The sequence below is a fragment of the Mirounga leonina genome, unplaced genomic scaffold (genome assembly GCF_011800145.1).
Source record: "Mirounga leonina isolate KUSES-001 unplaced genomic scaffold, KU_Mleo_1.0 Mir_84, whole genome shotgun sequence".
NCBI classification, from domain to species: Eukaryota; Metazoa; Chordata; class Mammalia; order Carnivora; family Phocidae; genus Mirounga; species Mirounga leonina.
The window spans coordinates 1,304,380-1,318,905 of NW_023270827.1; the positions used below are offsets into that span (position 1 = coordinate 1,304,380).

Here is a 14,526-nt window from a genome sequence, read left to right on the forward strand (position 1 = left end):
TCATGTGCTCTCTCTCTCTCAAATAAATAAATAAAATCTTAAAAAAAAAAAGATCTGGCAGAGCACATTTATAACTAATGCTTTATAAAGCATGTTTATAGGGGCACCGGCTAGCTCAGTTGGAGGAGCATGCGACTCTTGATCTCCGGGTCGTGAGTTCGAACCCCATCTTGGGGATAGAGATTACTTAAAATAAATTTTTAAAAAATTAAGCATTTTTATGGAAACCTGTTAATAGTCCCATGGAACTTTTTTTTTTAAATTTTATTTATTTATTCATGAGAGACAGAGAGAGAGAGAGAGAGAGAGGCAGAGGGAGAAGCAGGCTCCCAAGGAGCAGGGAGCCCGATGCGGGACTCAATCCCAGAACTCTGAGATCATGACCTGAGCCGAAGGCAGACGCTCAACCATCTGAGCCACCCAGGCGCCCCGGAACTTTTTTTTAAAGCTGCAGTACCTCACTCAATGTTGCACATAAGAGGGCTCAATCCAGAGGCACTGGGTGGCTCAGTTGGTTGGGCACCAGCTCTTGATTTTGGCTCAAGTGATGGTCTCAGGACCGCGAGATCGAGCCCTGCGTCAGGCTCTGTGCTCGGGCTCAGCAGGGAGTCGCCTTGAGATTCTCTCCCTCTTCCTCTGTCCCTTCCCTGACTCATGCTCTCTCTCCAAACAAATCTTAAAAAAAAAAAAAAAAAAAAAAAGAGTGCTCAATGCAACTACCAAACTGAAATTTCATCCAGGAAACCTCATCTGGTATTGAAAAATTATAGAAGCCATCTATGTCGGGGTGCCTGGGTGGCTCAGTCGTTAAGCGTCTGGCTCAGGTCATGATCCCAGGGTCCTGGGATTGAGCCCCACATCGGGCTCTCTGCTCCACGGGAAGCCTGCTTCTCCCTCTCCCACTCCCCCTGCTTGTGCTCCCTCTCTCGCTGGGTCTCTCTCTGTCAAAATAAAATAAAATAAAATCTTAAAAAAAAAAAAAGAAGCCATCTATGTCAGCATAGTGAATGTAATTGTCAATGTTAAGGTTAATTATCTGTTAGTCAATCAAAAAAATGAAAGGACCCAGCTCTAAAAGTTAATGTGATTGATATGACTGAGAGAAGACATGGGATTTCTCAGCTCCAAAGTTCAATCTTTTTTTTTTTTATTAAGATTTTATTTATTTGTCAAAGAGAGAGAGAGGGCAGAAGCAGGGGGAGCGGCAGGCAAATAAAGAAATAAAGACAAAATAATAAAGAAATAAAATCTTTAAAAAAAAACATGCTTAACGCAGCATAGCGTCCAACAATTTTGTTAAATCTTTTAAAATCCTTTTTTTGTATGATCTAAAAAAACACAGCTCTACCTTATGTTGCATAATAGGTATGTTCTTGAAAATCTGAGTAAAATGTAATTTTTGGAAATTAAGTATTTTAGGTTTTTTTTTAAAGACTCTTTTTTTTTGAAGATTTTATTTATTTATCTGACACAGAGAGAGAGAGAGGCAGGCAGAGGGAGAGTGAGAAGCAGGCTCTCCCTGCTGAGCAGGGAGCCCGATGCGGGGCTGGATCCCAGGACCTTGGGATCATGACCTGAGCCGAAGGCAGACACTTAACTGCCTGAGCCACTCCGGCGCCCCAGTATTTTAGATGTTTGAAAGTCTTCTGACTTAAAAAAAGTCAGAATGATGTCTGGGTAGAAGTCTTCTGACAGGTAATAAACAGTAGGGTTCTTAGCTGCTCTACTGTGCCGAGAATGCAAGTAAAGTCATTACACTAGATGTTTTATTTCAAAAATTTTTTGAAAGATTTGCACTCTTTATTTCCGCTTTTCCTGTAGGGCCTGAATCCTCAAGTGAGATAATGGAATATTACAAAAGATGAAAGAAAATATGTCTAAACACAACTTGGTTTCCCTTCTCCTAAAGCATTTAACACCTGGGACTAGGGGGGTGGGAAATCTTGAATTATTTTAATATTACTTTAATTTTTCTGGCTACCTATGCGTGTCATGGGTTAGGCATTTCCCTATATTTCTTGCAGGTTTCTGTCTTTTGCTTCCACTGCAGCTCTCTGATGGAGGAATGAGGTCATCAAATTATCAATATTGAAATACGACTTAGTAAGGATTTAACCATAATATATGTGCTGCTTTGGTCCTAGGCATGGAGCAAAGTCTCTATCCTTATCAACTCATGTTTAAAATAGGCAAAAGAAAGCGTGCTAGACTTCAGTGTAATGATCTTTGGCTTCTAAATGGAATTCTTCCAAATAAAATTAGAGGTACTGACATTAATCAATAAATCTGCATGTGCTCTGGGATCAGGGTTCTGTAGAGATTATGTCACCTTTTCTCTTGGCCCTCAGGCACTATGGTCAAGATTAGTTTAGCTAGTTCACTACTGGTACTGATTCCCAGGTCTGAATCCCAGGAAAGTGGGAGTTAATTGTTTCCCTAAGAGTAATTTTCATCTCTGGAACATTGACTTTTCCACCCTCACTCTCCTGAGACATGACTTTTATTTATTTATTTATTTGATCTTCTATATATGGTGTCTGTGTTGTTTGCTTGTTTATTGATTTATTTAAATAAAGTGTGGTTTGCTTTTTTAACTCTGAAGTTATGGGGGAGGATCAAAGAGCAATAACATTGACAAATTTATTTTTGCTCATCCGATGTGGTCCATTAACTTAAGTCAGTAACTTTCAATCTAAAAACTTACTAGAAAAAAAAAATTGTGGATATTTATGTACTTGGAATAGGTAGAGCCTTTCTTGGTATTATCACTGAAATAGAAGGCTAAAGGAGAACAGTGATAGATCTAAGTATATTAAATTTAAAAACTTACGGTGTCAATATCATACCGTAAAACTTAAAAGGCAAAGTTAATTAAAACATGTATCTTTACGGCACCTGGGTGGTTCAGTCGGTTAAGTGTCTGCCTTTGGCTCAGGTCATGATCCCTAGGTCCTGAGATCAAGTCCCTCATTAGGCTCCCTGCTCAGTGGGGAGCCTGCTTCTCCCTCTGCTGTTCCCCCTGCTTGTGTTCTCTTTCTCACTCTCTCTCGCAAGTAAATAAATAAAATCTTAAAAAAAAAAAAAGGATTTAACAAATGGTGTTGGGAAAATTGGACAGCCACATGCAGAAGAATGAAACTGGACCAATTCCTTACACCATACACAAAAATAGACTCAAAATGGATGAAAGACCTAAATGTGAGACAGGAATCCATCAAAACAGGCAGCAAACTCTTCGACCTCAGCTGCAGCAACTTCCTGCTAGACACATCTCCAAAGGCAAGGAAACAAAGACAAAAATGAACCATTGGGACTTCACCAAGATAAAAACCTTTTGCACAGCAAAGGAAACAGTCGACAAAACCAAAAGACAACCGACAGAATGGGAGAAGATATTTGCAAATGACATATCAGATAAAGGTCTCGTATCCAAAATCTACAAAGAACTGATCAAACCCAACACCAAAAGAACAGAAAGTCCAGTCAAGAAATGGGCAGAAGACATGAGCAGACATTTCTCCAAAGAAGACATCCAAATGGCCAAGAGACACATGAAAAAATGCTCAACATCACTCGGCATCAGAGAAATACAAATCAAAACCACAATGAGATACCACTTCACACCAGTCAGAATGGCTAAAATTAACAAGTCAGGAAATGACAGATGTTGGCGGGGATGCGGAGAAAGGGGAACCCTCCTACACTGTTGATGGGAATGCAAACTGGTGCAGCCATTCTGGAAAACAGTATGGAGGTTCCTCAAAAAGTTGAAAATAGAGCTACCCTACAACCCAGCAATTGCACTACTGGGTATTTACCCCAAAGATACAAATGTAGTGATCCGAAGAGGCACCTGCACCCCAATGTTTATAGCAGCAATGTCCACAATAGCCAAACTATGGAAAGAGCCCAGATCTCCATCGACAGATGAATGGATAAAGAAGAAGTGGTATACATATATACAATGGAATATTAACCATCAAAAAATGAAATCTTGCCATTTGCAACGACTTGGATGGAACTAGAGGGTATTATGCTAAGTGAAATAAGTCAATCAGAGAAAGACAATTATCATATGATCTCACTGATATATGTTTTTTTAAGAAACAAAACAGAGGATCATAGGGGATGAGAGGAAAAAAATGAAACAATACGAAACCAAAGAGGGAGATAAACAATAAGAGACTATTAATCATAGGAAACAACTGAGGGTTGCTGGAGGGGAGGGGGATGCAGGGATGGGGTAACTGGGTGATGGACATTAAGGAGGGCATGTGATGTAATGAACACTGGGTATTATATAAGACTGATGAATCACAGGCCTGTATCTCGGAAACCAATAATACATTATATGTTAATTAAAAGAATTTAAATTTTTTAAATGTTAAAAAAAAGAAATTAAAAAAAAACGATGTGTTTTATACTTTTTTGTTTTCAAGTAACAAACCAAAATACAAACAATGTCAATTTCAAACAATGGGGTTTGGTTAAATGCATTGATACATCTAGCTGATAGAATATTATACAGTTATTAAAATTAATGCTGAAGAATAGAAATATATCTAATAATATGATGTAATATAAAACATGATCTTGATTATATCAATAAAAATACTAGATGAGGGGGCACTTGGGTGGCACAGTCAGTTGAGTATCCGACTCTTGGTTTTTGCTCGGGTTGTGACCTCGGGGTCCTGGGATTGAGCCCTGCGTCTGGCTCTGCACTCAGTGCCGAGTCTGCCTGAGATCCTCTCTCCCTCTCCCTCTGACCCTCCCCACCGCGTTCTCTCTCTCTCTCAAATAAATAAATAAGTCTTTAAAAAAAATAGTAGATGAGGGGGGGCACCTGGATGAGTCAGTAGGTTAAGGGTCCAACTCTTGATTTGGGCTCAGGTCATGATCTCAGGGTTGTGAGATCAAGCCCCGAGTTGGGCTCCTTGCTCAGCATGGTCTGCTTGAGATTCTCTCTCTCTGCCTCTGTACCTGCTCCCCATTCATGCACACTCAATCTCTCTCTCTTTAAATAAATAAATAAATAAAATCTAAAAAATAAAAAATACTAGATGAGGCATATGCATGGGAAAACATTTAAAGGCTTATTTACCAAAATATGAACAGTGATTATCTCCAAGTGCTGGATTATAAGTGATTCATTTTGCCAGAGCTACTATTGCTAGACATTGGCAATGAACCACAGCTCCCAGTTGGCCATGCAATCACAAAGGTAAACAACCAATACACTTACAACCATTCTGTACCCATGCAACCATTCTGTTTTTCACTTTCAGTACCGAATTCAATGAATACATGAGATATTCAACACTTACTGTACAATAGGCTTTGTGCTAGATGATTTTGCCCAACCGTAGGCTAATATAAGTGTTCTGAGCATGTTTAAGGTGGGCCAGGCTAAGCTATAATGTTAAATAAGTTAAGTGTATTAAATGCATTTTCAATTATGACATGGGTTTGACATTCATAATGAAATTCATAATGACAATTATGACATTCAATTATGATGGGTTTATCAGGCTGTAACACCATCATAAAGTGAGGAAGATCTATACTATGCCTAGAGACTCCTTATTTCTAGATTTTTTTTTAAAGATTTATTTATTTATTTGAGAGAGCAAGAATGAGAGAGAGTACATGAAAGGGGGGAGGGTCAGAGGGAGAAGCAGGCTCCTCGCTGAGCAGGGAGCCCGATGCGGGACTCGATCCCGGGACTCCAGGATCATGACCTGAGCTGAAGGCAGTTGCTTAACCAACTGAGCCACCCAGGTGCCCTCCTTATTTTTAGATTTTTTGTTGTGAGAGCATAAATTTCTATACTGCTCAGTTTATTCAAATTGATGTTTTCTGTTACATACAGGTAAACACATCCTGATTGACATAATTGGAAAAAACAGAGTTCAGCTATCTTCCTGTAGAGAATTTTGTTGTAACATAACTCCCAGGGAGGAGGGAAGAATTAGGACCCAAAGGTTGTCCAAAACAAAAAATGATCTAGAATTTGAGGAACTGAGGATTTGGTAAAAATACATTTTGGTGAAACCTTCTTTGATCAGAACATGATAAAAGGAATTAAACAGTTTTCTTCTAAATCTAACTAAATATCACCATTTCATATTTTTTAATTTTTTCTTCTAGAAAAAAAACTTGGCTTTTGTTTGACAAAAATGTTCAAAGCAAACACATTTTTTGATTTCAAAACTTAAAAGTGACTTATTTATTATTCTCTAAATGTTAACTTTTCTCTAAAATTTTCCAATACATTTGTTTCTGAAGCACACTATTGGGTATCTACTCCCAATTGTAGTATTTTATTTTCATGTAGCTAAATCTATGAAATAATCAGATTGTGATTCAACACAATTTGCTCATGAAATTTATACAGAAGTAGGCAATTTCTTAAAGGTACTAGGGAAGGGGCTTCTGGGTGGCACAGTCGGTTAAGCATCTGACTCTTGGTTTCAGCTCAGGTCATGATCTCAGGGACCTCGGATCAAACCCCATGTCAGGCTCCATGCTTGGTGTGGAGGTTTCTTGGGATTTTCTCTTCCTCTGCCCCTCCCACTTATGTGTGTGTCTCTCTCTCTAAAATAAATAAATCTTAAAAAAAAAAAGTACTAGAGAAGTGGTTCAGTTTTAATATCTTCTTGATTTATCTTATAAGTAGCAGAAAAATCTGTTGTGTGAGCTTGTTTTAATTTCTTTTCCTTTGATATTCCTTAAATCTGAAACTGCCTTTTTAATAGTTGTTAGTATCCGTTACTGATAATTCCTTCTTATCATTTACAAAATATAGTTTGAGACCTTTACCCAGATAGACAGGCTCAGGTATTAATGAATAACTTTATTATTTCAAGGTTGGGTTCTCTATTCATGTGAGTTTTCAGCCATTGATTTTAACTGCAGTAATTACTAAATGCCTTTGTTGATAATTTTATTTGGCTACTCATATTTTAAAACTTGTTTTTAACTAGTGATTTCTAAGTTTTGACGTTTGATAATTTGAGTGTTTCTGTACAATGTTTCCGGACTTGGCTTAAATGTTGAAACCCTTGGTTAATGATCAGAGACATTTAGGTGGTCCTAGGTGGCACTTCTCAACCTTTGTCCATAGGACACACTTCCCCTCCTATCAGTTGTATGCAAATCCTGCTCATTAATTGTAGCTTCACTCCTCTCTCCATCTAGGAAGCAGAGCTCTACAGGCATTACTTTCAATCCAAAAACAAAATAGGAAATAATGGGAAATATTGGCACTTTTCATCAGCAACAAATTACCAGAACATTCCTCCTGACACTTCATCACACTACAGTGACACCGCATGATGCCTCATGACTCCCAGGGAAAAACACTACTCCAGTGGTTATTACAATGCACTGGAAAACAAGAAACAAAAGACAAAAAATAAAGCCACCCCCACCCACTTGGAGAATAACCCTTGTCTGGGCAGTAACTTAACGTCTCTATGCCTCAGTTCTCCCTACATACAAAATGAAAGCTACAAGAAATTCTCATGAAAAGATTAATAGTTTGACATTATTGTTTTGAGAGCTTCAATTCAACAAGATAAGACAGAGGGCCTGGCAAAATAGGGAGAGAATCTAGTGGGGAGGGCCTTAAATGCTAGGCCGAGGAGTTGGATCTTAATATAATAAAGATGTGTAAAGATTATCGTAGCAGCCTTATCATCGATGTCTGTCTTAGGAGGAAAACCGGCAGCAGGAGGTAGAATGGAGGAGAGAGAGATGGAAATAAGAAAAGTTAAGAGAGTATTGCAAAGGTCCAGACAGATACTGTGGAAGGGAGGAGAGGGAGGACTCCAATTTAAGAGATGAGACAGACAATCAATTACAGACGCAATAGAATTTGTTACTAAATGGTGTGATGAGTGAGGGAGAAGAAGGAGGATTTGAATAGGACTTTGAGGTTTCTGGTCTGAGAAATGTAAAGAGGCTGATGCCATGAAGTGACTGGAAGCACAAGGATGGCATGTGCGTTCGTGCGTTTGTGCGCGTGCGTAACAGGTGACATGGGGCAAAGGTTAAGGGATGATTTTGTCCCGTCTTTTGAATTGCCTGTGGACGCCCATGTGGTGCTGTCCAGCTGGACAGTTAGAGTAGGTCTGGAGGCGCTTGTTCATAAAAAGGAAAGGAATCCTCTTGTAACGCGAACAGGTCATTTTTTTTTTAAAGGTTTTATGTATTTATTTGACAGAGACAGAGACAGCGAGAGCAGGAACACAAGCAGGGGGAGTGGGAGAGGGAGAAGCAGGCTTCCTGCCGAGCAGGGAGCCCGATGCGGGGCTCGATCCCAGGACCCCGGGATCATGACCTGAGCCGAAGGCAGTCGCTTAACCAACTGAGCCACCCAGGCGCCCGAACAGGTCATTTTTATAGTCCTCACCATTAGCGCCCTAAACCCTGAGGTTATTACCTCACCAACAGTAAAAGCTGGATTACAGCTCACCGTGCGAAGGCCCTTCGTTCCCACAATTTCTATGGGCAAAATATTAATTGTGTTTAATTATTGTGCGGCATAATACAAAGACTAGGCGATACATTGTGGCTTCTAGAGGGCGTTTGGCTTTTTCGCGGCAGCCCTCAGGGAAAGGAAACTGGACAGCTCCGCAGGTGGCATTCGGCCCCTTCCGGGTCAGGGCCGGCCAGCCGCGACCTGCCCGCAGCCATGTGGGTCTGGGCCTTCGGGCCCTTTCCGACCCGGGCGCTCCAACCTCGGGCGGAGGGCCCTGCCTGCCTGCTTCCTACGGCTTACGGCCCCCGGCCCCCCGCGCCAGGGCGGGGCGGGGCAGGCTGCTCCGAGACCCCGCCTCCTCCTGCCGCCACCAGCCCCGCCTCTCCCGCTGCTGCCGGCTCCCTCCGGCCCCGCGGTGCGGTGCGCGCCTGCGCTGGCCCTGGCCTCGGAGCAGCCATGATGGTGGGTGTTCTCAGCCGCGCCGAGCCCCGGGCGCGCGGTGGGGGCGGCGGGCGCGGGGCGGGAGCGGGGGCCGCGCCGGCCTACAACTAATGTCTCCCTTTGTGTCTCCCCAACTCCATCTTCTCCCCTGGTGCGCCGGGCCCGGCGACCCCGCAGGAAGGCCTGGACGACGGCCCCGACTTCCTCTCGGAGGAGGACCGCGGAGTAAGTTCTGCTTCTTTCTCGCTCCCGGGACCCTTCCGCCCCAGCCTTGGCCCCTGGGTGTGGTACCAGGAAGGGTCCCCTGTCGCGCGGCACCTTCTCCCCGGCGTCCTCCTTTCGGTTTCCTCGCTGCACCGCGCCCCGCCCTCTTGCAGCCGTTCCTCCCGCGGGGCCGCTCCGTTCTGATTTCCCGGGGACCCACGGCCGCTTTCCTGTCCCCCGCCCCGCCTCGGACCCTCCCTTGGACCTCCTCCCCCGCCCGGCTCGGGGCGCAGGTGGGAAGTGGAAGTGGAGGCCGGAGCTGGGTCCTTACCCTTCACCCCCCGACCCTTGGAGGGGCTATGAAAACCCATTCTGCGACCTTTGTGGCGGCACCCTCAGTTTTCTCCCGTTGTGGACCTCAGACCCGCTGCCGCCCACTCTTCTAACCTTCTAAAACAGATATAGTACAAGCTTTTTCTAAATTGCCCCTTTGCAAGGAATTTTACAGTTGCCGAACCTTAACTCGTATCCAGTATCCTACCAGATTTTGCAAAGTGCTGGAAGCTCACGATACCTTCACGTTTCTTAATGTCCAAAAAATACATCTTTTCCGGAGTTCCCTTGGTGATGCTTTGAGGCCAGTTGCCTGCCACTTAAGAAAGGGCCTCCAGGCTCCGATTCCTCCCTCCCACTCTCCCCCCTCTCCCTCTATTTGCCTTGGCCGAAGGGGGGTAATCTGTATAGTGCCTTGTACAAGTGAGCCCTTGAAAAATATTGATATGTGATGATTGCAGCTCAGCAAGGTTCCTTGGGTCCATCACATTTAACAGCCTGCACTTCAGTTTTCCATTTTACCTTTACTTATTCATGTTGGATAATATGAGAGACACATCAGTTAGTGCCAAATATTGTTGTGGGATATTAACTGTTTTTTAAATAAAAGATGAGGTAGTTAGTATTAACTGATGAGCTTTATAAAGTTTTCAAATGGTAAGAAGGATACAGAGGGGGCTGCATACTTTTATAAATTTCTCAGTTTACACAAAAGCATCATTTAGAATTTCTAGTTAGTGTGAAAGCATCATACAGGATTTCTGGTTATTTCTAAAAAGTTTAGTTTCTAATGAGTTTTTAAAAACTGTGTAGGTGTGTATCTGTATCTTCTGGGGTAAGACCGTAGTAGCGTTAGATGGCCACTTAAAAATTACATTTTGGGGGGCGCCTGGGTGGCTCAGTCGGTTGGGCATCTGCCTTCGGCTTGGGTCATGATTGCAGCATCCTGGGATCGAGCCCCGCGTTGGGCTCCCTGCTCAGCTGGGAGCCTGCTTCTCCCTCTGCCTCCCCTGCTTGTGATCGCACTCTCTCTCTCTCAAATAAATAAATAAAATCTTAAAAAAAAAAAAATTACGTTTGGATTTTAAAATAGGGAAGCCAGTAGAGTTGTGTAATGAAAGGAGAGGAATTGATAATAGTATAATTAAACTGATTTTTCTAAATATAAAGCAGTTGGCACTCTTTATTTAGATAACTTTGTCTCTAATTTTTGTGGTCTACCAGAAAAAGCAAACAGGATTTGCAAACAGGATTTGCCCTCCTGTAAAATCTGAATAATGTTCAGTAAAAGTATTAAATTTTTTGAGTATTTATTTTGATATGAAAAGCAGAGTATTTTCTGGTTAATATTTGCATTCATTGCTTTATGCCTTTGGTAAGATTTGTTTATGAAACTCGAAGCACTTATGTAATGTGTCCAAAAACTTTTTTCATGTATTACAAAATTAAAGGGAAAGGGAGACAAAGAGCATGCCTGACCAGGAGAAAATGGAAAAAACATTACCATGAATTTTTTTTACAAAGCATTTAGACTGTCATAGTGAATATGTATATATGTCCAGTTCTTCCTTACTTTTTGTCCTGTGGAACTGGGTGAATTATAGTAATAATTATAGGTGGGCACTGTGTTAAGTACTGTATAAGCATTGTTTCATTATATTCTCTCATTATCCTTGTGAAACTTTTAGTATTCACCTTTTACAGGTTAGAAATCTGAACCTTGGAGGACGCCCGGATGGCTCAGTCATTAAGCATCTGCCTTCGGCTCAGGTCATGATCCCAGGGTCCTGGGATCGAGCCCCGCATCGGGCTCCCTGCTCGGTGGGAAGCCTGCTTCTCCCTCTCCCACTCCCCCTGCTTGTGTTCCTGCTCTCGCTATTTCTCTCTGTCAAATAAATAAATAAAATCTTTAAAAAAAAAAAATCTGTACCTTGGAGAAACTGAGTAAGCGGTGTAAGGTCATACAACCAATGAGTGGGAGAAGTGGACTTTTTTTTAAAGATTTTTTTATTTATTTGAAAGAAAGAGACAGAGGTAGCGAGAGAGAGCACAGGCAGGGAGAAGAGGAAGAAGCAGGCTCCCCGCTGAGCAGGGAGCCCCATGTGGGGCTGGATCCCAGGACCCTGGGATCATGACCTGAGCTGAAGACAGATGCTATACCGACTGAGCCACCCAGACGCCCCTGAGAAGTGGACTTTAAACTAAACCATGGTTCTGATATCAGAGCCAGTACCCATATTTCTCAAAGTGGCCCTGAAACATCTGCTTCAGAATCACCTGTGGTGTTTGGAAAACAAAAGTTTCTGGGTCATGCCCTAGGAAATCAGATTCTCCTGAAGTAGGGAGAAGGACTGATAACTACTTCTTTTTTTAATACTTTTTTTCTTCTTCTTTTTTTAAATCCAGTGTAATTGCCCTACACTACTATTTCAGCAAGCACCCAAGAAGATTCTGTTGTGCACTGAAGTTTGATTACAGCTGCACAGTTACCCTGCTGTCCATCATTTCAGGAACAGAAATATCTGGCCTGTTTAAATTTCCTTATATTGTGTTTGTTCTGAAATAGACTGCCATAATTAGAACTTTTAGACATTGTACTTTTAGTTTAGGTTATCTTGTTCAGCCTTTTTCTTTCTTTCTTTTTTTTTTTAAAGATTTTATTTATTTATTTGAGAGAGAGAATGAGATAGAGAGAGAGCATGAGACGGGGGAGGGTCAGAGGGAGAAGCAGACTCCCTGCTGAGCAGGGAGCCCGATGCGGGACTCGATCCTGGGAACTCCAGGATCATGACCTGAGCTGAAGGCAGTCGCTTAACCAACTGAGCCACCCAGGTGCCCCTTGTTCAGCCTTTTTCTTGAGAGAGAAAAAGCAGGAAGTGCATGTATCAATAGGAATCTTTATATAAATCACAGATTCAAAAATAATTGTAAGCATTTCATACAGAGCAGCAAGTAAGCAAAATTAAAGTCTATATTTTTAAATACATTCTTAAGCAGCCTTAAATTTTCATCATGATTTTTGGAACAGAAGAGAATCTTATAGCCTTAAAAAAATATTGTTTTGTGAAAAACTTAAAAAGCAGGCTTTAAGAAATACACAATATTGAAAATTACTGGCTACTCTTCAGCCATACCTCTACATAATAGGCTTTTTTTTCCCCAAAATGAAGGACAGTAACATATTATTTAGTAAACAAATGAGCCCTTTGAACTGGACACATTTTGCTCTGATGTGCTTGTTAAATAAGAGCCGTGGGTGCCAGTGTGTTGGCATAATTCTCTTAGCATTTGATTTTAATTATAAATAATATGTTTATTGTTTTCAAAATTACTTCAGGTGGAGTAACTACACCTCTCCTGGACTCCTAACCTTGCTCCTCCCTCTCTGTTCCTTATCTTTGTCATGTTATCATTTTCCAGTCATGCAAGCAAGAAACCTCTGAATTGTCCTTCATCTCCATATCAGAATAGTCACTGAGGCCAGTTAATTTTTTTTTTAAAGGTTTTATTTATTTGTCAGAGAGAAAGAGCACAAGCAGAGGGAGTGGAAGGCAGAGGGAGAAGCAGGCTCCCCACCGAGCAAAGAGCCTAATGAGGGACTTAATCCCAGGACCTTGGGATCATGAACTGAGCAGGGGGCAGACACTTACCCGACCCAGACGTCCCTGAGGCCAGTTAATTTCATCTCAAAAATGTTGCTTATCCTATCTCTATTTGTCTGGCCCCACTTGTCCTTGCTATTTCTTGCCTGGATTGTAGCAATGCCGTCATTGGTCCGTGTCTCCTTTCTGTCTGCCTTCCAATCCAGGCTTCACATTATTTAAAGTTACCTAACTTTAAATGACTAAATCATATAACGACACTAGTCAAAAGTATTTTCTTGGACCCAGTTCGTCTTGCAGTAAGGTTCAAACTCCTTGGGCTAGCGTTAAACACCGTTCATGACACTTTCAGGCTGGCTTCATTTCTCAGTATATCTTTCCTGCTAGACACATTCTGGTCTGCTTGTCATTGCCCAGGCACTTTAATGTCTGTTTTATGCATGCTTATTAATGTGGTAGAGTGCTTTTTTTCCTCACCTTTTTTTTTCCACTTGAAATTTGATTTATTTTTGAAGACTTGGCCAGATGTTTGCATTTTCCTTTGTACCTACACAGCATTTAGTTTGAGCATATTCCAAATTTATTGATAGTTATTTTAGATAAAAATGTGACATTGATTATGTTGGCAGAGGATGAGAAGATGAATGTTGGCAAAGGAAAAATGGAAAGTTCCTGCCCTAAAACCATCACAGTATGGTGACAGATAAAGTGCCATGGGAGTACAAAGGAGGGAGTGTTTGCCTTTGGGAGAAGGTGAAGTAGTGAAGACAATGATAGCTACATACCTATGTAGCATTTACTGTGGGCCAGGTACTTTCCATATATTAACTCAATTCTCAAATCCCTGTTAAGTAGCTGCTACTATTCTAGTTTGGAAAGGAGAACTGAGGTTCAGAGAAATTAAATAAATTGCCCAAGGTTATAACAGCTAGTATGAGCTGGTTTCAGACTCAGGCAGTCTAGCTCCAGGTCTGGCACTCTTAACCACTGTGCTATCACCTAAATGAGCTAAGCCTTAAATATTGACCAGGAATTTTGTAGCCTCTCAGGGAAGGGGAAGGCTTGCCAGCAGAGTGGAGAGCCTGGGTAGGTAATTTGGTTTCACCTGGAGCACTTGTTCTCACAGGAAGCAGGGGTAGATAATGGATAGTACACATGAGTGTAAAGTGCATAATAATTAAGATTCTAGGCAGTGGGAAGTCCTTGGGGATTTTAAGCTGGGAAAGCCCTATGCCCAGATGAAAATAGCATTGTAGATTACTCTGATGTGGAGGATGGGTTGATTCTTCCTTTCACAAAGCAGAGAAGCCAGTTAACGGGCTGTTGTAACAGTCTGGATGAAAAATGATGAAGGTATAACTAAAGCAGTGGAAGAGAGGATGAAAGAAGGGACATAGCAAAGAGCTGTTGAGGAGATAGAATTGACAGGGCATAGTGACTGTGTAAGTACATGGGCTGGGG

At 41.8% G+C, this 14,526-nt stretch overlaps 1 protein-coding gene across 3 annotated transcripts in view; it reads left to right on the forward strand.

The window, feature by feature from the left end:
• Nucleotides 1–8,747: 8,747 nt before the first annotated feature.
• Nucleotides 8,748–14,526, forward strand: part of LOC118002894 (sorting nexin-6) — a 56,297-nt gene continuing 50,518 nt past the window's right edge. The window contains exons 1-3 of one of the 3 annotated variants that reach the window (XM_034993506.1): nt 8,748–8,947; nt 9,104–9,151; nt 11,168–11,284. In XM_034993506.1, coding sequence (XP_034849397.1) covers nt 8,942–8,947; nt 9,104–9,151; nt 11,168–11,284 — 171 coding nt within the window. In that variant the 5' untranslated portion in view covers nt 8,748–8,941. Of the gene's footprint in view, nt 8,948–9,103; nt 9,152–11,167; nt 11,285–14,526 lie in introns of those variants that run through there. The other 2 variants (XM_034993508.1, XM_034993507.1) reach the window with 2 other exon arrangements.